The 24256-nt window shown below is 39.5% G+C and overlaps 1 protein-coding gene across 1 annotated transcript in view; it reads right to left on the reverse strand.

The window, feature by feature from the left end:
- The window catches only part of LOC129726187 (pickpocket protein 11-like), a 492216-nt gene that overhangs the window by 59927 nt on the left and 408033 nt on the right, over window positions 1-24256 (reverse strand). Inside the window, exon 5 of the mRNA XM_055682897.1 lies at window positions 1399-1446. Within this exon, the coding sequence (XP_055538872.1) occupies window positions 1399-1446 (48 nt within the window). The remainder of the gene's footprint in view (window positions 1-1398; window positions 1447-24256) is intronic.

Here is a 24256-nt window from a genome sequence, read left to right on the forward strand (position 1 = left end):
CTAGCGCTAGGATCCTATTGACTCTAACGGTCGTCTCTCTTAGCCGAGATTCTAACATATGACGACTGGCTTGTTACTCCAGCATCTTACCCCGAAACCAACTAAATGATTCCTTGAGTCTTCCAGTGTTTGTGAGATGGCAAAAAATGTATAGCGTGTTGAACTAATACAACAGATCCTAAGCATGTAGTAAATGAAAAATAATGTTTAAAATAAACATGATGAATTTCCCGGTTTAGAATTGCAATTCCCGGCTTTTTCCCGGTTTTCCCGGTTTATTTTAGAATTCCCGGTTTTCCAGGTTTTCCCGGTTTGCTGGCCACCCTGCAGACATCTTTAAATGCATAATGTTTTGAACATACCCAATGTCTTTTTAATTGTTATTGATTCGATGATGATTTTAAATGACCGGTTTCATAAAAGGTGAATCGGTCAGGTAATATTCACATTAATCTAGTCAGCACCAAAATCATCAGTGTTAGCTTAAACGATAGCAGCCATCTGAAAAATATTACCAATACCAGCACAAATTATCATAATGATACTAGGGGTAATGATTTTAAGCCGTCTAATACATTAAAAATATACTAGAGCATCAAACGCATCATGAAAAACACATTCGTTGTACTGGTTGCAAAATTACACAAGAGATGTCGCTGCCGTACCCGGATAACTGTCCCATAATTAAAAACAACATGTTGAGAAAAAGGCGATGCAACGTTATCCGTGATTTTTCTGATTTCCAGCTATTTTATGCAATAACCAATGGACAGAACAGTTTCATAGCACCACAAGTTTAACGTTGAGAACAAAAAACCATGGGTGGAATTGGTTTTACGTTACATTACTTTAAAAAAAACAATATGGGACAAAATATGCGGGTACATTTCAAAAGTACTCGCATATTTTGTCCCATGACATATAAATTAAACCAGCAACCGGCAGTATCACTGGCAACGTAGATTGTACTACTGAAAAACAACATTAGTCTAGTTAATTGAATGATATACTTCTATATGCCAAAAATTATCCGATATACACTAATCTGGAGCAAAATTATATGTTCGAAGTTTGTACCACTATGCAGTGGGACTGTAATGCGGGTACTTTCAATATGGGACAAACATAGATTGGTATTTTTCCATGTTTCTCCATACAAAAGTATCATTTTAAGATTTTTTTCGGAAAATATGGTAACAACTAAGTCGATTCTCGATGATAATCAAAAGTGACAAAAATCAGTATGGGACAGTTATGCGGGTACCGGCAGACTGTGCTAACTGTACACAATATTGATGTGGTTCCGCACCATCCAACGTTTGCGTGTATGGCATCATTTACCCCCTGACGATAATATAACTGATACCCTGTGTTATAGGGCTAGTGCAACCTAAATACCTTGCGACACGCAAATTAATCCAGTTAGATCGCAGTATTTTGCTTTATCTGAAATTAAACACAAATAGGAAAAATTAAGAGATTAGATTGAAGAGAATTTGAATACAGTTTCATTTGTGTTATTGTTATACAGTAGTAATAACACGAATAATAATAATAATGGGAATGTGGAGCACGTCACTCCACGTTACCGACGGAGCAATAGTGTTACGGTCTAGAACTCTCAGCATAAGGGGGGGGGGGGGGGGGGATCTTCCAAGGCGAGACCTTCAGTCCGCTACGGTTTTGGCTTGCGATAATCCCCCTTAGCATAGCACTCAATCGATGCAGCTATGGCTATCAATTGAAAAGTTGGACTACAGGTACCTGTTCTCAGCAATATATATTTGTGTACGTTTATACCACTGCGACAGTGGTATAAAGTGGCATAATTTATTCGATGTTTCCAATTGACGGTTATTTTAACAGTTTAACCTGTCAATTCAAACTTTTACGTGCGATGCAAAAACGTTGTGCGAAAACAGCAAAGTTTCACATTGGTGCAATTTTTTATATTTGACAAAAATATAATATAGCGTAGTGAAGGTAAGTGAAAGTATCAACAAAAGCTTTCTGATGTCCCGTACATGTTGGTTTGGAACACGAACCACAATCAATGCTTATTAAAACCGGTTGTTCGAAACTGTTAATGATGCAATTATTGCGAAGATCTTCCTCTCACGTTTGTATCATGTGTTAGCGACAGTTATTTATAAAAATTAGTTTGAAACTTTACCGTTGTCATAAATCAATTATGAAGTGCTTTTTTTTTTGTTTGAAGAAAACTACTTTGTGTTGTAAGCAGATGTTGTACAGATAAATTTTGTTAGGCAAACATCTAGATTTTTTATTATATTTAATCGACTAAGGTACCATGAAATTTTTAAACAGCTTTCATCCTTTTTTTAACTAAATTTCTATTTTTAACAACGGCAACGTTAACACGCAAATTCATTAAGCAGACAGTATGTGAAGTAGAGAAAACGAAAAATAAGCGAGCTGGAAATATGATACAGATTTAGAAAAATATACCGCATACCGAAGAGACGTTTCATCCTGTTATTACATTACATCACATGTTTTATCGAAACTCTGAAGGTATGTACGTTTTGGACTCATTGATGGGACATGCGTCTAGGGTTTGCAATATTCCCGGGAATTGATTTCCCGGAAAACGGGAATGAAAAATCTCATTTCCCGGGAATTTCCGGGAACCGGGAATAAAAATATTTTTGGTAAAATGAGATTTCGAAAAAAGTTTAATAATAAAAGGTAACCAAAAATCATTTAGTTTAGTTTAGTTTAGTTTATTGCATTAAATACATGACATAAGACAAGTCTTTTTTAGTGTCAATAGCGGTGAAAATAACAGTTTCTAAATGAACTATTGTTGAATTTCTTACTACATTTTATACTTCTCCTACACATTATTAAAATAAACTTTAGCAGCTTTTTTGTACATTGCTTCCGAAACTATTCGTTTTATCTCAATAGGTTGCGCAATAGGTTCCATTACACCACACCTCTCACGAAAAATGCTTACCGTACAGATGGGTTGGAACCATTTAATTTCGCGTGCGAGTTCCTTGTAGAGCAGAAAGTTTGTTGTAGAGGTACGCCGGTTTCTGACGTTGGGCAAGCTTATGAAGGAACATGCATGTTCTAAATTCATAGAACCTACGAAAAGGGCATCCTAGTAGAACCTTTTGGAGATGACGAACAGATGTGTAACGGTTTATATTGTATACGTAGCGAGCACAGTCATTTAGAGCCACTTCCATCTTAGACATCAAACTCTGGCTCATACTTAGGTGCACATCTCCAAAGATGAAATGAGGTAGTATCAGCGTTTTAAACAGCTTTAATTTGACATGCTGTGGAAGATCAGACGTGGTTGCTCTAAGGGTACGTAGACCAGCATAAATTTTACCACATTGGACTGATATTGCTTTGTCCCAACGAAGGTTACTTTGGAAGATGATACCAAGATTATTCGCATGATCAGTAAACTGAATCTGGCGTCCTTCGAGGTCTATATGTAAATCCGATGTACCTGTGCACGTTGGTGTTCCAAACAGAATAGCCTTCGTTTTCGTGTGGTTTATACGTAGCGAGTTTCTGGTTGTCCATTGAGTGAGACGCTGAAGATCCTCATTAAGCATTCTCACAGCCACGGACGAGTCGGGATGGATGCAATACACTTGCACATCGTCTGCAAACATCTGGATACGACAGTGTTGTAGCACACCTGGAAGGTCATCGATGTATAAAGTGAAAAGCAAGGGGCCGAGTACAGATCCTTGTGGCACACCGGACGTTACTGTTATGGTGTCAGACAATGTATAATTACAGGATACGGCTTGTTTCCTATTGGTCAGGTATGACTGCACAAGGCACACAGCTGAACGCTCGAAAAAGAAACGCTCTCCAAGATCGTGTCTAAGGCCTTACTAAAATCTATCAGCAAAAGAATAACTTTATCTTTTCTATCCACAGCAACAGCAATATCACCGTAAACCCTTAGCCATGCAGATTTAATTCCTTGTCCTTGTTGAAATCCGGCTTGAAAATCAATAGTTAGATGAGCAGAAGATAGAAACGAGCTGATTTGCGTCTTCAGTAACTTTTCAAAAACTTTTGACAGCACACATAACAAACTTATAGGGCGAAGATTATCGATAGAGTTTAAATGCTTCTTTTTGCGTAGGGGCACAATTTTCGCACATTTCCAAGCATCAGGAAGAACAGAAGTTTTTATAATGTTGTTGTACAAATGCACGATGTGGTCAATAACAAGTGGGAATACGATTTTCAGAAATTTTGTCCAGAATCTGTTCCAGCAGCGTTCGACTTGATGTCGTAGAAAGCATTGACTGCCTCGTGAGCACTAATTGGTAGGAAACGAAAACCATTTCCGTTCCTATTGTTTGTTCGGAGAACGTTTGATTCACTGTCTGTAGTATAGTGGCTTGCGAATTCATTGTTAACTGAATTAGGATCAAAATGACAATCGTCGCAATTTTTCGAATTACCAACTCCAAGACACTTAAATTTTTTTCCAGAGGCTATTTGGTGACTGCTCAGCAGATAGATTTGTACTGAGACACGATTTTGGCCAAGCGGATAAGAGTGTTGGTTTTGTTTCTCAGTTGCTTGTAAATACGCTTCCACCGATCTTTCCATTCAACGGGAGCAAATTTCCAGTCTCTGTACGCCATATCCCTCTCAAGTATAGCTTTCCTGATATCGTCATGGAACCATGAGTTATAATGTTGTCGTCGCCGGGCTGACCTTAATGGAATGCACGAATCATGGACAGAGAGCAAACTACTATTGAAGAAATCCAAAATCTGGTTTACATCAGTTAGCGAGTAGAAAGAAGCCCAAGAAATATCATTTATACTCCGGCGTATATCCTCAGCACTAAAATTCACGTAGTCGCGATAGGTTTTTTGAGTATGCCAATTGAACGGAAGAATGTCGATGTCAAACGAACAAAAAATTAGGTCATGTTTCGACAGCCCAGGTACACCAACTTGCTGAAAGGTAGTACAGCTGTTCGAACGGTTTGTGATTAGCAGATCCAACTGAGAGCAGCCATTGTCATGGAAATGAGTTGGTTCACTTCCAACAACCTCCAGTGCATGCGTTGTAAGAGTATCTTCCAAGCGTTCTCTCCTTGCTTTCCTACGCAACCAGTCGGTGTTAAAATCTCCAACAAGCACACAGCGTTCGTACAATGAAAACCCCGAGGCTAATTCGTCCAGAAAAGCAGCCACATCACTTTCTGGTGGATTATATAGTGCCGTCAATAGTACTGCAGCGTTGTTAATGTCTAGCACAAGAGACACACATTCGGTTTTGTAGCGAGAGGTAGCATTCACTGTTGAAGTGTACACCGTTTTATAGGAAATTCCTTCGCGGATGTAGATGATAATTCCACCGCCTCTTTTATACGCTCGATCATTTCGTACAATGCGATAGCCAGGGATAGAGATTGCTCGATCGGGTATCGACTCATTGAGCCAAGTCTCAGTAAAACAAGCAGCGGAGATCTTTGAGATGACGAGTAGAAGCTTAACTTCCTCAAATTTGCAAAACCGACGAGCGCTAAGGCTCTGCACGTTTGCATGGCATACGTTGAACTTATTTTCATTGAGAACAGTGTCCATTACAACTCGTGGAATAGTGTGTTGTGAGAGTGTGGGGTTAACTGATACTGACATCAGTTTATACCAGGGAAACAATGTACACAAACAAGCTGCTTACAACTAATATTAAAATTAACATACATTTTGTTACAATTTTCTGGTTTACAAAACATATCTCTCATATTTACAAACAATAAAAAGCATGCATTACATCTGCATCAGTTGTTCAAGAGAAGTAACAGCAATAAAGGGTCCATCAGTTGATTTCCGAACCTGCACCGTACCAAGTTTTGTCGAAACAGCAGTTTGTTCTCTCGTCTTAATTTCAGCGCAGCACGTTTGATAGCCCTCGCAGTCACAGTGAGATTTTCGTTAATGTATATACGATGATCTGAAGATATTCCGATGTGTTCAAGCTTGAGATTGCGTTTTTCCAGGTACAGTGAATAAAACTCGTCCCTCAAACAGGCCGTAGAAAATTGCAGGACGGTAAATCGTTTGTCGCCATCGGAAAGTCTGCCATAGTGTAAACGTTTGCTATGAATTTGAGAAGCTTTTGTTTTTGAAACCAATCGCTATGGCCATACCACGAATATGATTCTGTAGATTTGGGCTCATTCAAATAATACATAACGCGCTCAGGGGTGGGGGGGTATTCAGCGAAGCGTTACATTGCGTGTGGCAAACATGTAAAATTGCGTTACGTGGGGGTGGGTGGGTATTGAAAAATGCCAAATTACGCGTTATGTAATATTTGAATGGTTCCTTTTCGTAAGTCAGATACGGTATTCCAACTGCAATCAGCTCGGATCTAGCTTTAAGGCGATGTATATCCTCGGTAACATTGTCGATTCTTTGATTGGCAGTATCTACAGACTGCCGGACAAATTCATGTTCACTGGCACAGGTCGTCTTAAGCATATTTATACCACTTCTAATTATGTCAATCTGCTCCTGTAGATCTTTTTTTTCATAGCATCTAACTTTGTGTTCAGCTCAGCTTTAAACGAGTCAATTTTAGTGTTCGTTTCGTCAAACCGTTTGAGCAACATTTCAACTGCACTATCCAGAGTGTGAACAACAACAGCAGCAGCAGGACTCGCATCGGGTCGGTGGCGTTTAGTTTTACGTTCATCACTCATTGTAGGCTCGTACGATATTCAGTTGCGTGTACTTTATCACTCAATAGATCACAGCAAACAATAGCCTCTCGTCGTCGAAAATGTACAGCAGCCAAGAAAAAATTCGCGGTAGAAAACTCACGGTACTAAAAAGTCTAGTCAGAGATAACACTTCTCGGTAAGACGAATAGTTTTAACAAGCATTGATCGTTATGCAGTGCCCGTGGAAGTGACCGTTATATACTTTTTACCGTTTATTAACCGCGCCGACTATTCGCTAGTGTTTACCTTTGACATGGTTGCCAGTTACTATTATATTTTTATATAATATATTATATATATTAATTATCAATTCGTTTGAAAAACCATTAAAAAACAAAACTTATTAAAGTTCACACAAAAAATTTACGATCGGGTTTTGTTGTAAATATTGGCAGAAGTGTAGGTTCCAGGGGTTTCATGTCGTCAAACAATCGCTTCAGATCCGCTGAAAATTCTCCGTTAAGGCCAAATAATTCAATTTCCTTCTGTGAAACTTTGCCAAAGTCCGCTGAATCACCGCTGGTGTTTGATTTTTAGAATACTTCCAAATTATCAAATCTAGCGCTTGCTACATTTAATTAAAAATTAGAGTGTCCAATGCTTTCAGTTTGTTGAAGAGAAAGCTGAGTATTAGGAAGGCATTAAACGAGGCAAATAATCGCTATATAAGGTACTGGTTTTTGTGTGTAAAATATTTCTTCAGGCTAAAATATATGCTATACTATTACACTATAGCAACATTTGCTCAAAACTCTGTTTGTCTAAACGGTAGCAAAGCTTCTTTGGCTTTTTTACCAAATATATTTGCTATGCCCAGATGGTCTCGAGGTACGATGCTGGCCTAACAAGCCAGTCGTCGTAGGTTCGAGTCTCGTCTCGGGAGAGACTGTTAGTGTCAGTAGGATCGTAGCGCTAGCCCCGCAATTGTCCTGTACACTAAATAGTCGGCTGCGAAGTCTGTGTATAAATAAACAGAAGGTCAAATTCCGAATCAGAATGTAGCACCAAGGCTTTGCTTTTTTATTTTCTATGCCATTATGCGATGCGAATTATTTTCAAAAAAAAAAAAAAAAAAAACTGCGTGGCAAACCTAGTTTTCAGTGGCATGATAATATATCAAAACCTTTTGGAATTGGTATCACCATTGATCAGAGAATAGGATTCTGTGTAAGAATTTTGATTGTTTAACTAGAACGTTATTTGGCGACTCGGCGATTCTCTTCAAAAAACCGAGACAAACCGGAAGGAAATAACAGAATACTAAATAATCACTTCAATACGGCTCTAAGTAAGGCAGTCTCAGGGCATTTCAATGCCTTTGTAATTAACCTGCAAACATGATTTTTGATGTGAAATCGCGGCCGCGACCCAAGTTACACTAACTGAGTTTTATTAAATTATTTATTTCTAGTCGCATTGATTTACGTGCTTCATTTTTTCTATCAATCTACAGATTTCAGAAATTTTTATTATTGAACAAAAAAATCACTATTCTAACTAACTTGCAAAAAACGACATTAGGTGACTATATATTGACCGTCATTTCAAGCAAATATTCGCTTCGTATAGTGCCCACTTCTAAGCTGCACGACGTAAGTTTCGTGTTTTGATAGTATATTAATTTAATTGCACAATCGTATGGGAAACTACATAACTCGGGAACTCGGGAATCCCGGGATCCCGGGAATCAATATTTTTGTTCCCGGGATCCCGGGAAAAGGCAATTCCCGGGAAATTGCGTCCGATGGAATAAAAATAAGCAGGATGAGATTAGGTAAACTTGGATAAGTTTCTGGAGCAACGGATAATTTAATTGTACGAAATATTTTATAGTCGGGTTTCGGGTTTTCATACCCAAACCCGACCTGAACCCGAAATTTTTTTTCACCGAACCCGAACCCGACCCATATCCGACACTTTCAAAAATTTCCAAATCCGAACCCATCGGGTACGGGTTTCGGGTTTGAAAACCCGAAACCCGATCATCTCTAGTAAGTTCGAGACTTCGCATATAAAGCGCTCGTAAAAATCCACTCAAAAAAATCTGCGTAGAAAACATGAAAATATCTGTTTATTGTCTAAACCGTGTGGCAAGACAAAGATTTAATCAGAACAAAAGTAAAAAAAAATGTGGGTAGTTCTGAGTAACTGCCGTAATTCTAACAGCATATCTTAATAACGTCGTTCAGCTATTCACGAATTTCTGGTTTTTATATACCAGCTGAAAGAGTGTAATTTTCTGAGCAAAACGTGAATCATTGTCCTTCAATTTTTTAATGAAGAATAAAAAATCGCATAAATGAGAACATCCATAAATGACGTAGCATTCGATGAGGAGAGGAGGGGTTTGCAGTGTTATGACGAAATGTGACGATGGGAAGGGGGGGGGGGGGGGTCAAGTCAAGCTACGTAGGAAATATGAAACTAAGAAAAAAAATGATTTTTTGCAAATTGTTCTTTTTTATCACTGCTTTGTCTGTTTAGGGTAGTTTTAAATACTATCTTCTCTTTTCTTGTTCATTTATTATACAATGTATGTTTTTGATGGTAAAATTTGTAAAAAAAATTCATGGGGGGGGGGGTTGTTAAGAAGCTACGTAATTATCTAGAGGGGGGGGGTCTGACTTTGTGTCGAAATGCTACGAGGGGAAGGGGAGGATCAAAAAAACTTTAAAATAAGCTATGTCATTTATGCATGCTTCCAATGACAGCTGGTACATGGGCAAACTGTTATTGTAGCGATTTCGAGCATATTCCGAACTGTTGTAAATCGTAAAATTAAAACCGAAGGATAACGATAGAAAATATTTAAAAATCATGATTTGCTTAGAAAATTTAGCTCTAAAGATGATATAAAAACTGATACAGCTAAACAACCCAATTGTGAATGTGTGAATGTCTTGCTCTTCGGTCTAAATAACACAGTTATATATTTTGTCAAAGTCCGTCGATCTTGTTGCCGACATGTTGAAAAGGAGGGCGAATGAAATAGCTTGTCACCGGGTCGTTTCGAACCTCCTGTTTTACTGGTCTTATTTCGCAAAATGCACTCGAAAAAGCGGGTCTTCTTCACACAAAGTCCCATTTCACAAAATCAATATGCGTCGAAGTAAAACTAATTCAGAACACCTTTATATTAAATTAAATTAAGTCTTAGAATGATCTTTCACATTATGCGGATGTAACTATTATCTTCTCTTCAATGGTAGTACAATAGATTTAGCAAATAGGAAATGCAATCTCTCTGGTGAGGTGTAATTTGCAGTGATACTATGTAGATCGCAGATTCTAAAGCAAAAGTAAAGCCTTGTTACTACATTTCAAATCGGTTCTGTTATACACAGACTTCGCAGCCAACTGTTTGAGTGTGCAGGACAATTGCGGGGCTAGCGCTACGATCCTACTGACGCTAACAGTCTCTTCCGAGCCGAAACTCGAACCTACAACAACTGGCTTGGTAGGCTAGCATCGTACCTCGCGACCAGCTGGGACTGTCCGAGATCGCAGATTCTATAAGCTTTCGAATCCTAATCACTTTTCGTGACGAACGCAATTTAAATATTCCTTCCTTCAGTAGTATAAATTTGCAAATTTCCAGATCGATAATATTATTCGTATTCATACGTCAAAAGTGTAATATAAACCATCTTACAAATGTTTGTGATAACCATTATTGCTGGGAAAATTGAGCGAATTTACAAGTAAAAATATAGGGAAAACACTAGGGTGGGGAAAAGTGATCGATTTTCCAGAACCAAGTTTTTTTGGTTCCTTTTGGGATCCCAAACAACCCTAAGCTTACCTGAAGTCGATTGGTTTTGTCTCCGCTTGGCGCATTGCATTTCAAATTTGTATGAAAATTCAAATGGTTTTCCTACTTTTTTGCATTTATCTTTCTAGAGTGCTCAATGATGCTAAAATAATGCATTACATTATGTTAAAGTATAGTATTTCAGATGCCTAACAACTTTGCAGAAGATGCTGAAGAGCTAGAATGACCCTAAGAAGAGCTATAGCTGTTCAAAGTTGAGTATGTCGATTTAAATGCAGAAAAACTTGTTTTCTGCCAACATTACCAATGTACCGTCGTCAGTAGGATTCTCATCAGAAGTAACCTGTCGTAACGTGTTTATATACTCAGCTTGACCAAGCAAACAAATTTAGGTCAATATTCTAGGCGTAGATAGAATCTACAACGTGTTTCAGAGGTTACTTCTAATGGAAATCTGATTGACGCCGGTACATTGGCAGAAAACATGATTTGCAACATAAATTTCGACATACTCAACTTTGAACAGATCTAGTATTTTTTTGGCACACCCTAGCTCTTTAGTGTCTTCTGCCAAGTTGTTGGGCATCAAAAAACCTTCCATTTGAAGTCATGAAACTTATGGTTTGAGCCATTTTGAGCTCTTTAAAATAAAAAATGCAAAAAAGTTGGTTTTTCCGTACAAATTTCCATATAAATTTAAAATGCAATGCACAAAGCGGAGACAAAACCAATCGACTTCCAATAGATTTAGGATTGTTTGAGGCCCCAAATAGAACAAAAAAAACTTGGTTCCGGCTTTCTGCTATCCAGTTTCGTTTGTTTTTTTTTTTCATATAACGATTCCCCACCCTAATAAACACATAACCGCATCAACTGAGTGCACCTGTAGTGTTCTCGCATGGCAGATTTATACCAGGGTCAGATCCGGATTTAAGGGGGGGCCCAGGGGGCCCAGGCCCCGGGCCCCCAGGCCCCGGGCCCCCACATTTTTGGGGCCCCCACAAAACGAGAAAAAAGTAGGAGGGTGGTATTCAAGACACGACCGCATGACGTTGACTACCGTATTCTTATAAAAAAAAAAAATATTCCATTGAAGCAAATAGTAGAGGTAATTGCAACGCTTCTTTTACAAAACTTCTGTAACAAAATTTCGAGGCACCAAAAGGTACCAGTTGCCGATTATTCTCGTTTACTGGTTAGTCCGTCCAGAATTCCAGCCATTTTAGTATTTTGCAGTAGCCATTTATTACCAACAGCCACCAGCATAATGGTTGAAACCGGCACGAGATGACCGGTACTATTTTGTTTTTCCTCCTTTTAGCTGCTAACACCGAGCGTCCGTATGTATCCGGTACGGTTTAATAATGAAACTGATGGGGTGAAATGTTTGAACGATACGTTTTATACCAAGGCTTCGTCAGATAATTAGAAAGAAGGAGGGGCTACATAGATGATGGAATGGTAGAGACAAATGTTTCTTGAAAGCTGCGCCGGCCGCTGTCGTAATATTAACACCAACACAAACATGCATTTTTGCAAGGTTTTTTTCCGCTAGCAGCAGCATTTGGTAAAACAGAAAATTCAATTAGCCGCTTCTGTACCAAAATTTCGAGGCACCAAAAGGTGCCAGTTGCCGATTATAGTTTCCTGGTTAGTCCGTCCAGAATTCCAGCCATTTAAGTGTTTTGCAGTAGCCATTTACTACTAAAGCCACCGCATAACGGGTGAAACCGGCACGAGATGACCGGTACTATTTTGTATTTCTCCTTTCAGCTGCTATCACCTAGCGTCCGCATGTCACTGGTGCGGTTTTGGAATCAGAATTATGGGGCGCCGGCCGCTGTCGTAATATTAACACCAACAAAAAAATGCATATTTGCAAGGTTTTTTCCGCTAGCAGCAGCATAAACATCGGAAACAGAAAGTGACAACAACAATAACAACAAAGTCAGATCGATTGTATCCGTTAGTGTCGACTGTGCTTGGGAAGAGAGGTAGTGATTGGCTGCGCGGTATGATTTAGACAATCGATATTAATTACCAATTTTTCAATAGTGTATCTCAAACAATAGTTTGTTTTTGTTATATAAATTCAACCGTAAAAGAATTTCTGATCGATTGATGCCAAAACCTCGAAAACCTGATTATAGATGACTGCAAAATAAGCGCTCAAAACCTGACCACTTTTCTCTGGTTTTCTCTGGTTGAATTACTAGATTTTCAAATTCAGGGGCCTAACTTCGATATAGACGTTAGTCAACGTCAACAGAAAATTCAATTAGCTGCTTCTGTAACAAAATTTCGAGGCACCAAAAGGGGCCAGGTGCCGAATATATCCATGTTTTTGGTCAGTCCGTCCAGAATTCTTTCAAGATAGCGTCCGTATGTAGCCGGTACGGTTTAGTAATGAAACTGATGGGGTGAAATGTTCGAACGGTACGTTTTATACCAAGGCTTCGTCAGATAAATTAAAAGAGGGATGGGCTACATAAATTATGGAATGGAAGAGACAAATGTTTCTTAAAAGCTGCGCCGGCCGCTGTCATAATATTAACACCAACACAAACATGCATTTTTGCAAGGGTTTTTCCGCTAGCAGCATCATTTGGTAAAACAGAAAATTCAATTAGCCGCTTCTGTACCAAAATTTCGAGGCACCAAAAGGTGCCAGTTGCCGATTATAGTTTCCTGGTTAGTCCGTCCAGAATTCCAGCCATTTAAGTGTTTTGCAGTAGCCATTTACTACTAAAGCCACCAGCATTACGGGTGAAACCGGCACGAGATGACCGGTACTATTTTGTATTTCCTCCTTTCAGCTGCTATCACCTAGCGTCCGCATGTCACTGGTGCGGTTTTGGAATGAGAATGATGGGGCGCCGGCCGCTGTCGTAAAATTAACACCAACAAAAAGATGCATATTTGCAAGGTTTTTTCCGCTAGCAGCAGCATTTTGTAATAAAACAGAAAATTCAATTAGCCGCTTCTGTAACAAAATTTCGAGGCACCAAAAGGGGCCAGGTGCCGAATATATCCATGTTTTTGGTCAGTCCGTCCAGAATTCTTTCAAGATAGCGTCCGTAGGTAGCCGGTACGGTTTAGTAATGAAACTGATGGGGTGAAATGTTCGAACGGTACGTTTTATACCAAGGCTTCGTCAGATAAATTAAAAGAGGGATGGGCTACATAAATTATGGAATGGAAGAGACAAATGTTTCTTGAAAGCTGCGCCGGCCGCTGTCATAATATTAACACCAACACAAACATGCATTTTTGCAAGGTTTTTTCCGCTAGCAGCATCATTTGGTAAAACAGAAAATTCAATTTGCCGCTTCTGTACCAAAATTTCGAGGCACCAAAAGGTGCCAGTTGCCGATTATAGTTTCCTGGTTAGTCCGTCCAGAATTCCAGCCATTTAAGTGTTTTGCAGTAGCCATTTACTACTAAAGCCACCAGCATTACGGGTGAAACCGGCACGAGATGACCGGTACTATTTTGTATTTCCTCCTTTCAGCTGCTATCACCTAGCATCCGCATGTCACTGGTGCGGTTTTGGAATCAGAATGATGGGGCGCCGGCCGCTGTCGTAAAATTAACACCAACAAAAAGATGCATATTTGCAAGGTTTTTTCCGCTAGCAGCAGCATAAACATCGGAAACAGAAAGTGACAACAACAATAACAATAACAACAAAGTCAGATCGATTGTATTCGTTAGTGTCGACTGTGCTTGGGAAGAGAGGTAGTGATTGGCTGCGCGGTATGATTTAGACAATCGATATTAATTCCCAATTTTTCAATAGTGTATCTCAAACAATAGTTTGTTTTTGTTACATAAATTTAACCGTAAAAGAATTTCTGATCGATTGATGCCAAAACCTCGAAAACCTGATTATAGATGACTGCAAAATAAGCGCTCAAAACCTGACCACTTTTCTCTGGTTTTCCCTGGTTGAATTACTAGATTTTTAAATTCAGGGGCCTAACTTCGATATAGACGTTAGTCAACGTCAAAAGTTCTTTTCTCTATCAAAAATGAGATTCAATCAAAAGTTCAATTTACAGCAAGAAAATTTGAACAGACCATTTCAATTTGAAACTTTTCTTCAGTGTTATTTTTTCGCGAGCGCCAATATCACAACTACATCCAAGATCCTTCGATTCTCTTGGAATGACACACATTACCACACCATTTGAATCGAACCAGCGCTCATGGGAGATCAAGCAGGAAAGAAAATACATAATCCACAAGTTTTTTTAATGCATTGCTGTTGATTCCGAAAATAAGTTTACTTGTCCGAATCAGGGATACCAGATTTGCGTTGTAAAATGCAAATGTTCAGAGTCCGTGTGCAGATTTTATTGACCTGCAGATGTGTGTAGTTTTTTCCTAGTTTCTGTAGATTATTGCCAGCGTAGCCTTATATTTGCGCAGTCTTACTCGAATTGTGTGCAAATTTTTGCCTGCGGATCGCATTTTTTTCAAATTGCGGCAGGTTTTTTTCAGATATCAAGAAAAATTTTCCGGATTTCGAGCAGTTGCAGACATCTTTCGAAAACATCTGGCATCTCTGGTCCAAATCAGTTAGATCTGGCTATAAACAGTGAGCAAGAACCGAATTTATTATTATATTTATTCAAAATGAGCTGTCACCACAAAACCTCGCGTATATCAAAGTGGAGCTCAAAAAAGATGATTACATGAAGAAAAAAATCAAAAACTCGTTAGTGCCTTGCAAAAATTATTTTATTTAAGGATTTATTTGAGCCTAATGATCTCGAACGCAACTGGAGAAAGGTCTTTTTCGAAGATGAAACCGATTGAAAATAGGTTGCGTACGACTATGAAGAGTGGAAGGCTGTCAAACTTAGCATTGTTAAGTTAAGAGTACAATATTCGGAAAGAGCTGAATGTTGATTATTCAATCAATAAGTTCTCTGCAAAAAAAAAACTCGTAAAAAAAAATCTAGCAAATTTTTGGTAACTTTTCAATAACAAATAAATGTTTTTAACTCGTACGATAAAAAAACGGGTTTGTTTTATTTTGGGGCCCCCACTGAAAACTGGGCCCGGGCCCCCACAATCGTAAATCCGGCTCTGACCAGGGTGTATGACAGATTTTAATAAAAGAAGTATAAACTCTGTTTATTTTCCGTGTAAAATGCGTTCTTTCCACCACAAGGGAGCGCTGCCAAATTCACTGAGCACTAAGCAGTTTTCGAATCACAGATGACCCTCCGTTCTGTGCTGGGAGGGAGAAACGAATCTTACACTCAAAACAGAGAACACGCACATGCGTCGTTTTTTGATAGCGTGTAACTATCTTCTTGCTGTAGCGCATGCATTACTCAAACGAAGGTTACATTAGGAATACTGAATGTGCCAATTTGTCTGTAAAACAAAAAAAAATCGAGTCTGTGTTTTTTCAATTTGCCGTTGTATAAAAGTTTCTTCGGAGTTTTGAGTTTCTATATATATATGCGCAGACTTTCTAAAAATGTGTACGAGGCCGTAACCTGTGAGGCAGATTTTTCGGGGTTTCATGCAGCTGCAAAAATTTTACAATCCTACATCTCACTATTTTGTGAAACGAGAATTAACATTCGACCGTGATGAAGTGTGTTCGAACTTGTAACCAAAGCCTTAAATCCAGAAAAGCGCAAGTTTAATAATCGAAGTACGCTAACATGATTATTACTTAAAGCTTACGAAATTTATAATTTTACGTAAAAATGAACAAAAAATTTTTTTTAAAGGACAATTAACACAGAAACTGTTTTCAATTAATATTTTTCCAAGCAACACGATACCTTTCAGCTATAACAATACTCATTTCAAAAAAATGCTTTTTTTCCCTTGGTTCAAATTGACAGTCAATGACAGCTCATTTTGGTTCCTTTTTACATTCCCACAGCTTCGTATCCGTTTCTCCCTCCCATCAAGTACAAAAGTAACCCACACCTTCTACGTGGATGAATTGAAGCTGTTTGCGGAATCAAAGGAGAAGCTGCGCCATCTGTTACAGGTGGTGACAACGTTCAGTAACGACATACGGATTGAGTTTAGTGTCGATAAATGCCGACTTGTCAACCTTTTTCGAGGCAAATTAGTGAACGCCGATAGTTTCCGCATCAACGAGCGAGAGAAAATTCCAAGCATGGTTGAAGGTTTCCTGTAACTCAAAGAAATTTACCACACCACGAATAAGAAAGAGCTGCAGCAAAAGTTCTTGAATCGTGTCAGCCGTATTTTGAAGCCCTTCCTCTCAGCCGGCAACAAAACGAAAGCAATCATCACGTTCGCCATGCCCTTGTTGATCTACAGCTTCGGAGTGGTCAAATGGACCAAAACTAATTTGGAGGCGATAGAACACGCGTTGCGAGTGTCGCTTACCAAATTCCGTATGCACCACCCAAAATTAGCATCCGAGAGAGTGACTTTGCCACGTATTGAAGGAGGAAAGGGTGTCACCGATATTCAAGCGCTCTGCGCTTCTCAGATACGGCAACCAGAATCGTCATGAAATCTACCGCACTATTTGCGGAGCAGACCACGGGTTTAGTGCCCTGCACCTGGCGCAGGATGACTACCAGCTGAACTGCGATGTGAAAACAACGGACGAGAAGATCGCAATGTGGAAGCTGAGAGAGCTACATGGGACGCACCCTCATCAGTTAGCTCAAACACTTGATAAGGTGGCAGCAAATACGCGGCTGGTGCGAGGTGATCTCTTTCATGATAGGATTCCAGGACCGACGAAGAATTATCGTACGTACATATTGCACGAGGTGGAAAATCGATGCAGAAAGTGCAATGCTGTAGGGGAAACGATCGAACATGCGTCGTAGATTATCAGGCGTTAGCAGAGGCAGCTTATCTCGGTTGGCATAATGTGGTTGCCAAAATTGTGCACCACCAACTTGCACTGAAGCACAATTTGGTGAGCCAGTATGTGCCCTACTACAAGTACCTGCCGAGACCGGTTCTGGAAAATATCTGCGTAGAATTGTACTGGGATCGCGAGATCATTACCGACGTCTTTATACGCGCCAATCGCCCCGACATTGTGATCTACGAAAAAAGTAACATTTTTGCCCAAGATTTCGACGTACCACGATTTGGCTGAGGAGTTGAGACAGATGTGATGTGGCACCTTGAGGGTGTGCGTATAGTTCCGGTAATAATCTCTGCTACTGGACTGGTTCCATATGCCTTTATAAAATCCCTGAAAGAGTTGGAGCTGAGAAATGAACTACACAGCATACAAAAAGCGGTGGTTCATGGGGCCTGCAACACATTACGAAGAATTCTGAACCACCACAACACATCCAACTAAAGCAGAAGGTTCCAGGATTAGGATTAAACTTGACGAATCCACCGGGCCTTACCTCTTTGGCATTCAAGACAGCTCGGGGTAGGTAAAACATTCCAGCGATATGCTGAAAAGTGTGAAATTCGGATAATAATAATAATACCAACAAAAACAACAATCAAAGGGCTCGATTTAATTCGGGATTGTATACAGGTTTTTTCGCGTTTAACGTCAAACCATGACATTGCAAATTTTGAGTCTGATGTTTCTAGGCTATGACCGTGATATCTGTTTGAACATAATACGCCACGTTTGGTGGTTAGTTATCGAATAAATTTTTTTTGCTTTCATAATTTGTTACAAGAGCAAAAGCGCACCAAATGACCTGGAGGTACGCATAAATTTAATCGATCATTTTTTGATATGAATGAAATTTCGCAAACGTATTTGACTTATTAAACTGAGCATTTTTCACAGATGGGGAGATTTTTTAGACCCGTGAGTTATTTTCTAAACAGTCGTATGCATTTTGGCATACCTTTTATTCAAAGCATTGTTGCTCAGAAACCGTTAGTTGTATAGAAAAACTGTCTAAGAATGAGTTGTTGGGAATTGATAAAGCCTCATAAAATTATGTATATATCGTAAAAAACCTTTTTTGACTAAAAATTTATTTGAAAAATTTAAAAATAAACACTTCCAATTCTAAAAAATGAGCTGATTTTTTTTTCTAAAGAATCTTGAAGTTAACGCGTAATTTAAAAAAACAGTCCAGGATAAAAAAACTGACAACAAGGCTAGCTGGGTGATGTGCACGATTTTGCTCTACGTTTGGTTTTAGTTAAAAGTAGGTTATCTTGTCAGAAATATTAGTGGAGTGGAAGCGTTAGACACCAATCTGCAATCAACGAAATAAACCGTGCTTATGCTACGCTAATTTAAAAAAAAGTCCAGGATAGAAATATAAAAATCAAACTTTTATTATAATTTTTTTCAATTCTAATTTCAAAATTTTACAAAATATTTACGACGCTCTTGTAGTTAATATTTTAAATGCATAGGTTTGAGTTCGGAAATTTTTTAATAGGTATTCAGGAAAATACACGTGATTTTATTGCTCATTTTCGATTAAGTATTTTTACCGTTCTACCTTGCTGAAATATTAATTTGAACTTTCGTGCGTTTAATTGATCAACCTGTGATCGTCAGTAGAGTGAAGTACAGTGTCATAGTGCGAGATTTTAGGATTTTCGATCTCCAGTGAATAGTGCTTCTTGCTGGCATTGCTATTGTTTGGCTAGAGTAGCAGCTTAGCATCATCCGTTTTGTTCGTTCTGCCTGCTTGAAGGCGACCTGATCCCCGCTAGTCATTGCAAAAATATGTAAAAAAATGCAATGATGCAATTAATGGCATCGACTTTGTCACCTGCCGTGGATATTGTGGAGCTATGTTTCATATGAACAATTCGTGCTCAGGTGTCTCTCGTGCTCTGTCGAATTATTTTGCATCAAACAAGAAAAATCTGTATTGGATGTGTGATGAATGCGCAGATCTCTTTGAAAATTCACACTTTCGCATGATGTCTCGTCGAGCCGATGAACCTTCACCGCTCTCGTCGCTTACAAGCGCAATAGATGAACTGCGACAAGAAATTAAACAGCTTGCCCCCAAAACAACAACCGCATTAACACCAAACTGGCCTTTGCCAGGGATACGCCGAGCAAATAAGCGTCTGCGCGGACTTGATGGATCAGCCCGGGCCGTCAGTGACTCTCAGGTAGGATCTAAACCTTTAGGGGAGAGCATCGTGTCTGTCCCTACTAGTAGTTACGCTGATGAGAAGCAAAAATTTTGGCTGTACCTATCTCGAATTCGCCCGGATGTCTCTGTCGATGCTGTTACATCTATGGTTAAGGCCAATAGATTTAGGATTGTTTGAGGCCCCTAATAGAACAAAAAAAACTTGGTTCCGGCTTTCTGCTATCCAGTTTCGTTTGTTTTTTTTTTTTCATATAACGATTCCCCACCCTAATAAACACATAACCGCATCAACTGAGTGCACCTGTAGTGTTCTCGCATGGCAGATTTATACCAGGGTGTATGACAGATTTTAATAAAAGAAGTATAAATTCTGTTTATTTTCCGTGTAAAATGCGTTCTTTCCACCACAAGGGAGCGCTGCCAAATTCACTGAGCACTAAGCAGTTTTCGAATCACAGATGACCCTCCGTTCTGTGCTGGGAGGGAGAAACGAATCTTACACTCAAAACAGAGAACACGCACATGCGTCGTTTTTTGATAGCGTGTAACTATCTTCTTGCTGTAGCGCATGCATTACTCAAACGAAGGTTACATTAGGAATACTGAATGTGCCAATTTGTCTGTAAAACAAAAAAAAATCGAGTCTGTGTTTTTTCAATTTGCCGTTGTATAAAAGTTTCTTCGGAGTTTTGAGTTTCTATATATATATGCGCAGACTTTCTAAAAATGTGTACGAGGCCGTAACCTGTGAGGCAGATTTTTCGGGGTTTCATGCAGCTGCAAAAATTTTACAATCCTACAGCTCACTATTTTGTGAAACGAGAATTAACATTCGACCGTGATGAAGTGTGTTCGAACTTGTAACCAAAGCCTTAAATCCAGAAAAGCGCAAGTTTAATAATCGAAGTACGCTAACATGATTATTACTTGAAGCTTACGAAATTTATAATTTTACGTAAAAATGAACAAAAATTTTTTTTTAAAGGACAACACAGAAACTGTTTTCAATTAATATTTTTCCAAGCAACACGATACCTTTCAGCTATAACAATACTCATATAAAAAAAATGCTTTTTTTCCCTTGGTTCAAATTGACAGTCAATGACAGCTCATTTTGGTTCCTTTTTACATTCCCACAGCTTCGTATCCGTTTCTCCCTCCCATCAAGTACAAAAGTAACCCACACCTTCTACGTAGATGAATTGAAGCTGTTTGCGGAATCAAAGGAGAAGCTGCGCCATCTGTTACAGGTGGTGACAACGTTCAGTAACGACATACGGATTGAGTTTAGTGTCGATAAATGCCGACTTGTCAACCTTCATCGAGGCAAATTAGTTAACGCCGATAGTTTCCGCATCAACGAGCGAGAGAAAATTCCAAGCATGGTTGAAGGTTTCCTGTAACTCAAAGAAATTTACCACACCACGAATAAGAAAGAGCTGCAGCAAAAGTTCTTGAATCGTGTCAGCCGTATTTTGAAGCCCTTCCTCTCAGCCGGCAACAAAACGAAAGCAATCATCACGTTCGCCATGCCCTTGTTGATCTACAGCTTTGGAGTGGTCAAATGGACCAAAACTAATTTGGAGGCGATAGAACACGCGTTGCGAGTGTCGCTTACCAAATTCCGTATGCACCACCCAAAATTAGCATCCGAGAGAGTGACTTTGCCACGTATTGAAGGAGGAAAGGGTGTCACCGATATTCAAGCGCTCTGCGCTTCTCAGATACAGCAACCAGAATCGTCATGAAATCTACCGCACTATTTGCGGAGCAGACCACGGGTTCAGTGCCCTGCACCTGGCGCAGGAGGACTACCAGCTGAACTGCGATGTGAAAACAACGGACGAGAAGATCGCAATGTGGAAGCTGAGAGAGCTACATGGGACGCACCCTCATCAGTTAGCTCAAACACTTGATAAGGTGGCAGCAAATACGCGGCTGGTGCGAGGTGATCTCTTTCATGATAGGATTCCAGGACCGACGAAGAATTATCGTACGTACATATTGCACGAGGTGGAAAATCGATGCAGAAAGTGCAATGCTGTAGGGGAAACGATCGAACATGCGTCGTAGATTATCAGGCGTTAGCAGAGGCAGCTTATCTCGGTTGGCATAATGTGGTTGCCAAAATTGTGCACCACCAACTTGCACTGAAGCACAATTTGGTGAGCCAGTATGTGCCCTACTACAAGTACCTGCCGAGACCGGTTCTGGAAAATATCTGCGTAGAATTGTACTGGGATCGCGAGATCATTACCGACGTCTTTATACGCGCCAATCGCCCCGACATTGTGATCTACGAAAAAAGTAACATTTTTGCCCAAGATTTCGACGTACCACGATTTGGCTGAGGAGTTCAGACAGATGTGATGTGGCACCTTGAGGGTGTACGTATAGTTCCGGTAATAATCTCTGCTACTGGACTGGTTCCATATGCCTTTATAAAATCCCTGAAAGAGTTGGAGCTGAGAAATGAACTACACAGCATACAAAAAGCGGTGGTTCATGGGGCCTGCAACACATTACGAAGAATTCTGAACCACCACAACACATCCAACTAAAGCAGAAGGTTCCAGGATTAGGATTAAACTTGACGAATCCACCGGGCCTTACCTCTTTGGCATTCAAGACAGCTCGGGGTAGGTAAAACATTCCAGTGATATGCTGAAAAGTGTGAAATTCGGATAATAATAATAATACCAACAAAAACAACAATCAAAGGGCTCGATTTAATTCGGGATTGTATACAGGTTATTTCGCGTTTAACGTCAAACCATGACATTGCAAATTTTGAGTCTGATGTTTCTAGGCTATGACCGTGATATCTGTTTGAACATAATACGCCACGTTTGGTGGTTAGTTATCGAATAAATTTATTTTGCTTTCATAATTTGTTACAAGAGCAAAAGCGCACCAAATGACCTGGAGGTACGCATAAATTTAATCGATCATTTTTTGATATGAATGAAATTTCGCAAACGTATTTGACTTATTAAACTGAGCATTTTTCACAGATGGGGAGATTTTTTAGACCCATGAGTTATTTTCTAAACAGTCGTATGCATTTTGGCATACCTTTTATTCAAAGCATTGTTGCTCAGAAACCGTTAGTTGTATAGAAAAACTGTCTAAGAATGAGTTGTTGGGAATTGATAAAGCCTCATAAAATTATGTATATATCGTAAAAAAACTTTTTTGACTAAAAATTTATTTGAAAAAAATTAAAAATAAACACTTCCAATTCTAAAAAATGAGCTGATTTTTTTTCTAAAGAATCTTGAAGTTAACGCGTAATTTAAAAAAACAGTCCAGGATAAAAAAAACTGACAACAAGGCCAGCTGGGTGATGTGCGCGATTTTGCTCTACGTTTGGTTTTAGTTAAAAGTAGGTTATCTTGTCAGAAATATTAGTGGAGTGGAAGCGTTAGACACCAATCTGCAATCTACGAAATAAACCGTGCTTATGCTACGCTAATTTAAAAAAAAGTCCAGGATAGAAATATAAAAATCAAACTTTTATTATAATTTTTTTCAATTCTAATTTCAAAATTTTACAAAATATTTACGACGCTCTTGTAGTTAATATTTTAAATGCATAGGTTTGAGTTCGGAAATTTATTAATAGGTATTCAGGAAAATACACGTGATTTTATTGCTCATTTTCGATTAAGTATTTTTACCGTTCTACCTTGCTGAAATGTAAATTTGAACTTTCGTGCGTTTAATTGATCAACCCAAACCGTCTCCCATAAGCTCGATAATCCTGCTTCTGTTTACGTCGCAGAATTAGCTGCAATTCAGTACACCCTAGGGATTATCGAAAAAATGCCCACGGACCATTATTTCATCTTTACGGACAGTCTCAGTTCCATTGAGGCTCTCCGATCGATGAAAGATGTTAAGCACTCTCCGTATTTCCTGGGGAAAATACGGGAACATCTGAGTGCTTTATCCGAAAAATCTACTCAGATTACCTTAGCGTGGGTCCCTTCTCACTGCTCGATACCGGGTAATGAGAAAGCGGACTCTTTGGCTAAGGTGGGCGCAACAAACGGTGATATTTATGAAAGACCAATTGCCTTTAATGAATTTTTCGCACTTGTACGTCAGAATACGATCATCAGTTGGCAAAATGCTTGGACCAGAGGGGAATTGGGAAGGTGGTTACATTCCATAATCCCCAAAGTATCGACGAACCCGTGGTTCAAGGGGTTGGATGTAGGTCGGGATTTCATTTGCGTGATGTCCCGGCTTATGTCCAATCACTATAGATTTGACGCGCTCCTCCGTCGTGTTGGGCTCGGGGAAAGTGGTATCTGTGCCTGTGGTGAAGGTTATCACGACATAGAGCATGTGGTTTGGTCATGCCCTGTACACCGTGACGCCAGGTCTAAATTAATAGCTTCCCTGCAGGCCGAGGGTAGACAGCCGGCTGTTCCTGTTCGTGATGTCTTGGCGAGCCGTGACCTATCCTACATGTCCCTTATATACGTTTTCCTGAAATCCATCCACGCCCCAGTCTAGTCCCGTTCCCCTCCGTCTACACCCAACAAAACGACAAGAACACGTTTGAACCTTAAGCACAAAACCAGCAACCAGACCCCGCACAATAGAACCAGGACCCAAGGACTACGAGCCTCTGTCCCAACTCACGACATCGTG

This window comes from Wyeomyia smithii, chromosome 2, assembly GCF_029784165.1.
Source record: "Wyeomyia smithii strain HCP4-BCI-WySm-NY-G18 chromosome 2, ASM2978416v1, whole genome shotgun sequence".
NCBI classification, from domain to species: Eukaryota; Metazoa; Arthropoda; class Insecta; order Diptera; family Culicidae; genus Wyeomyia; species Wyeomyia smithii.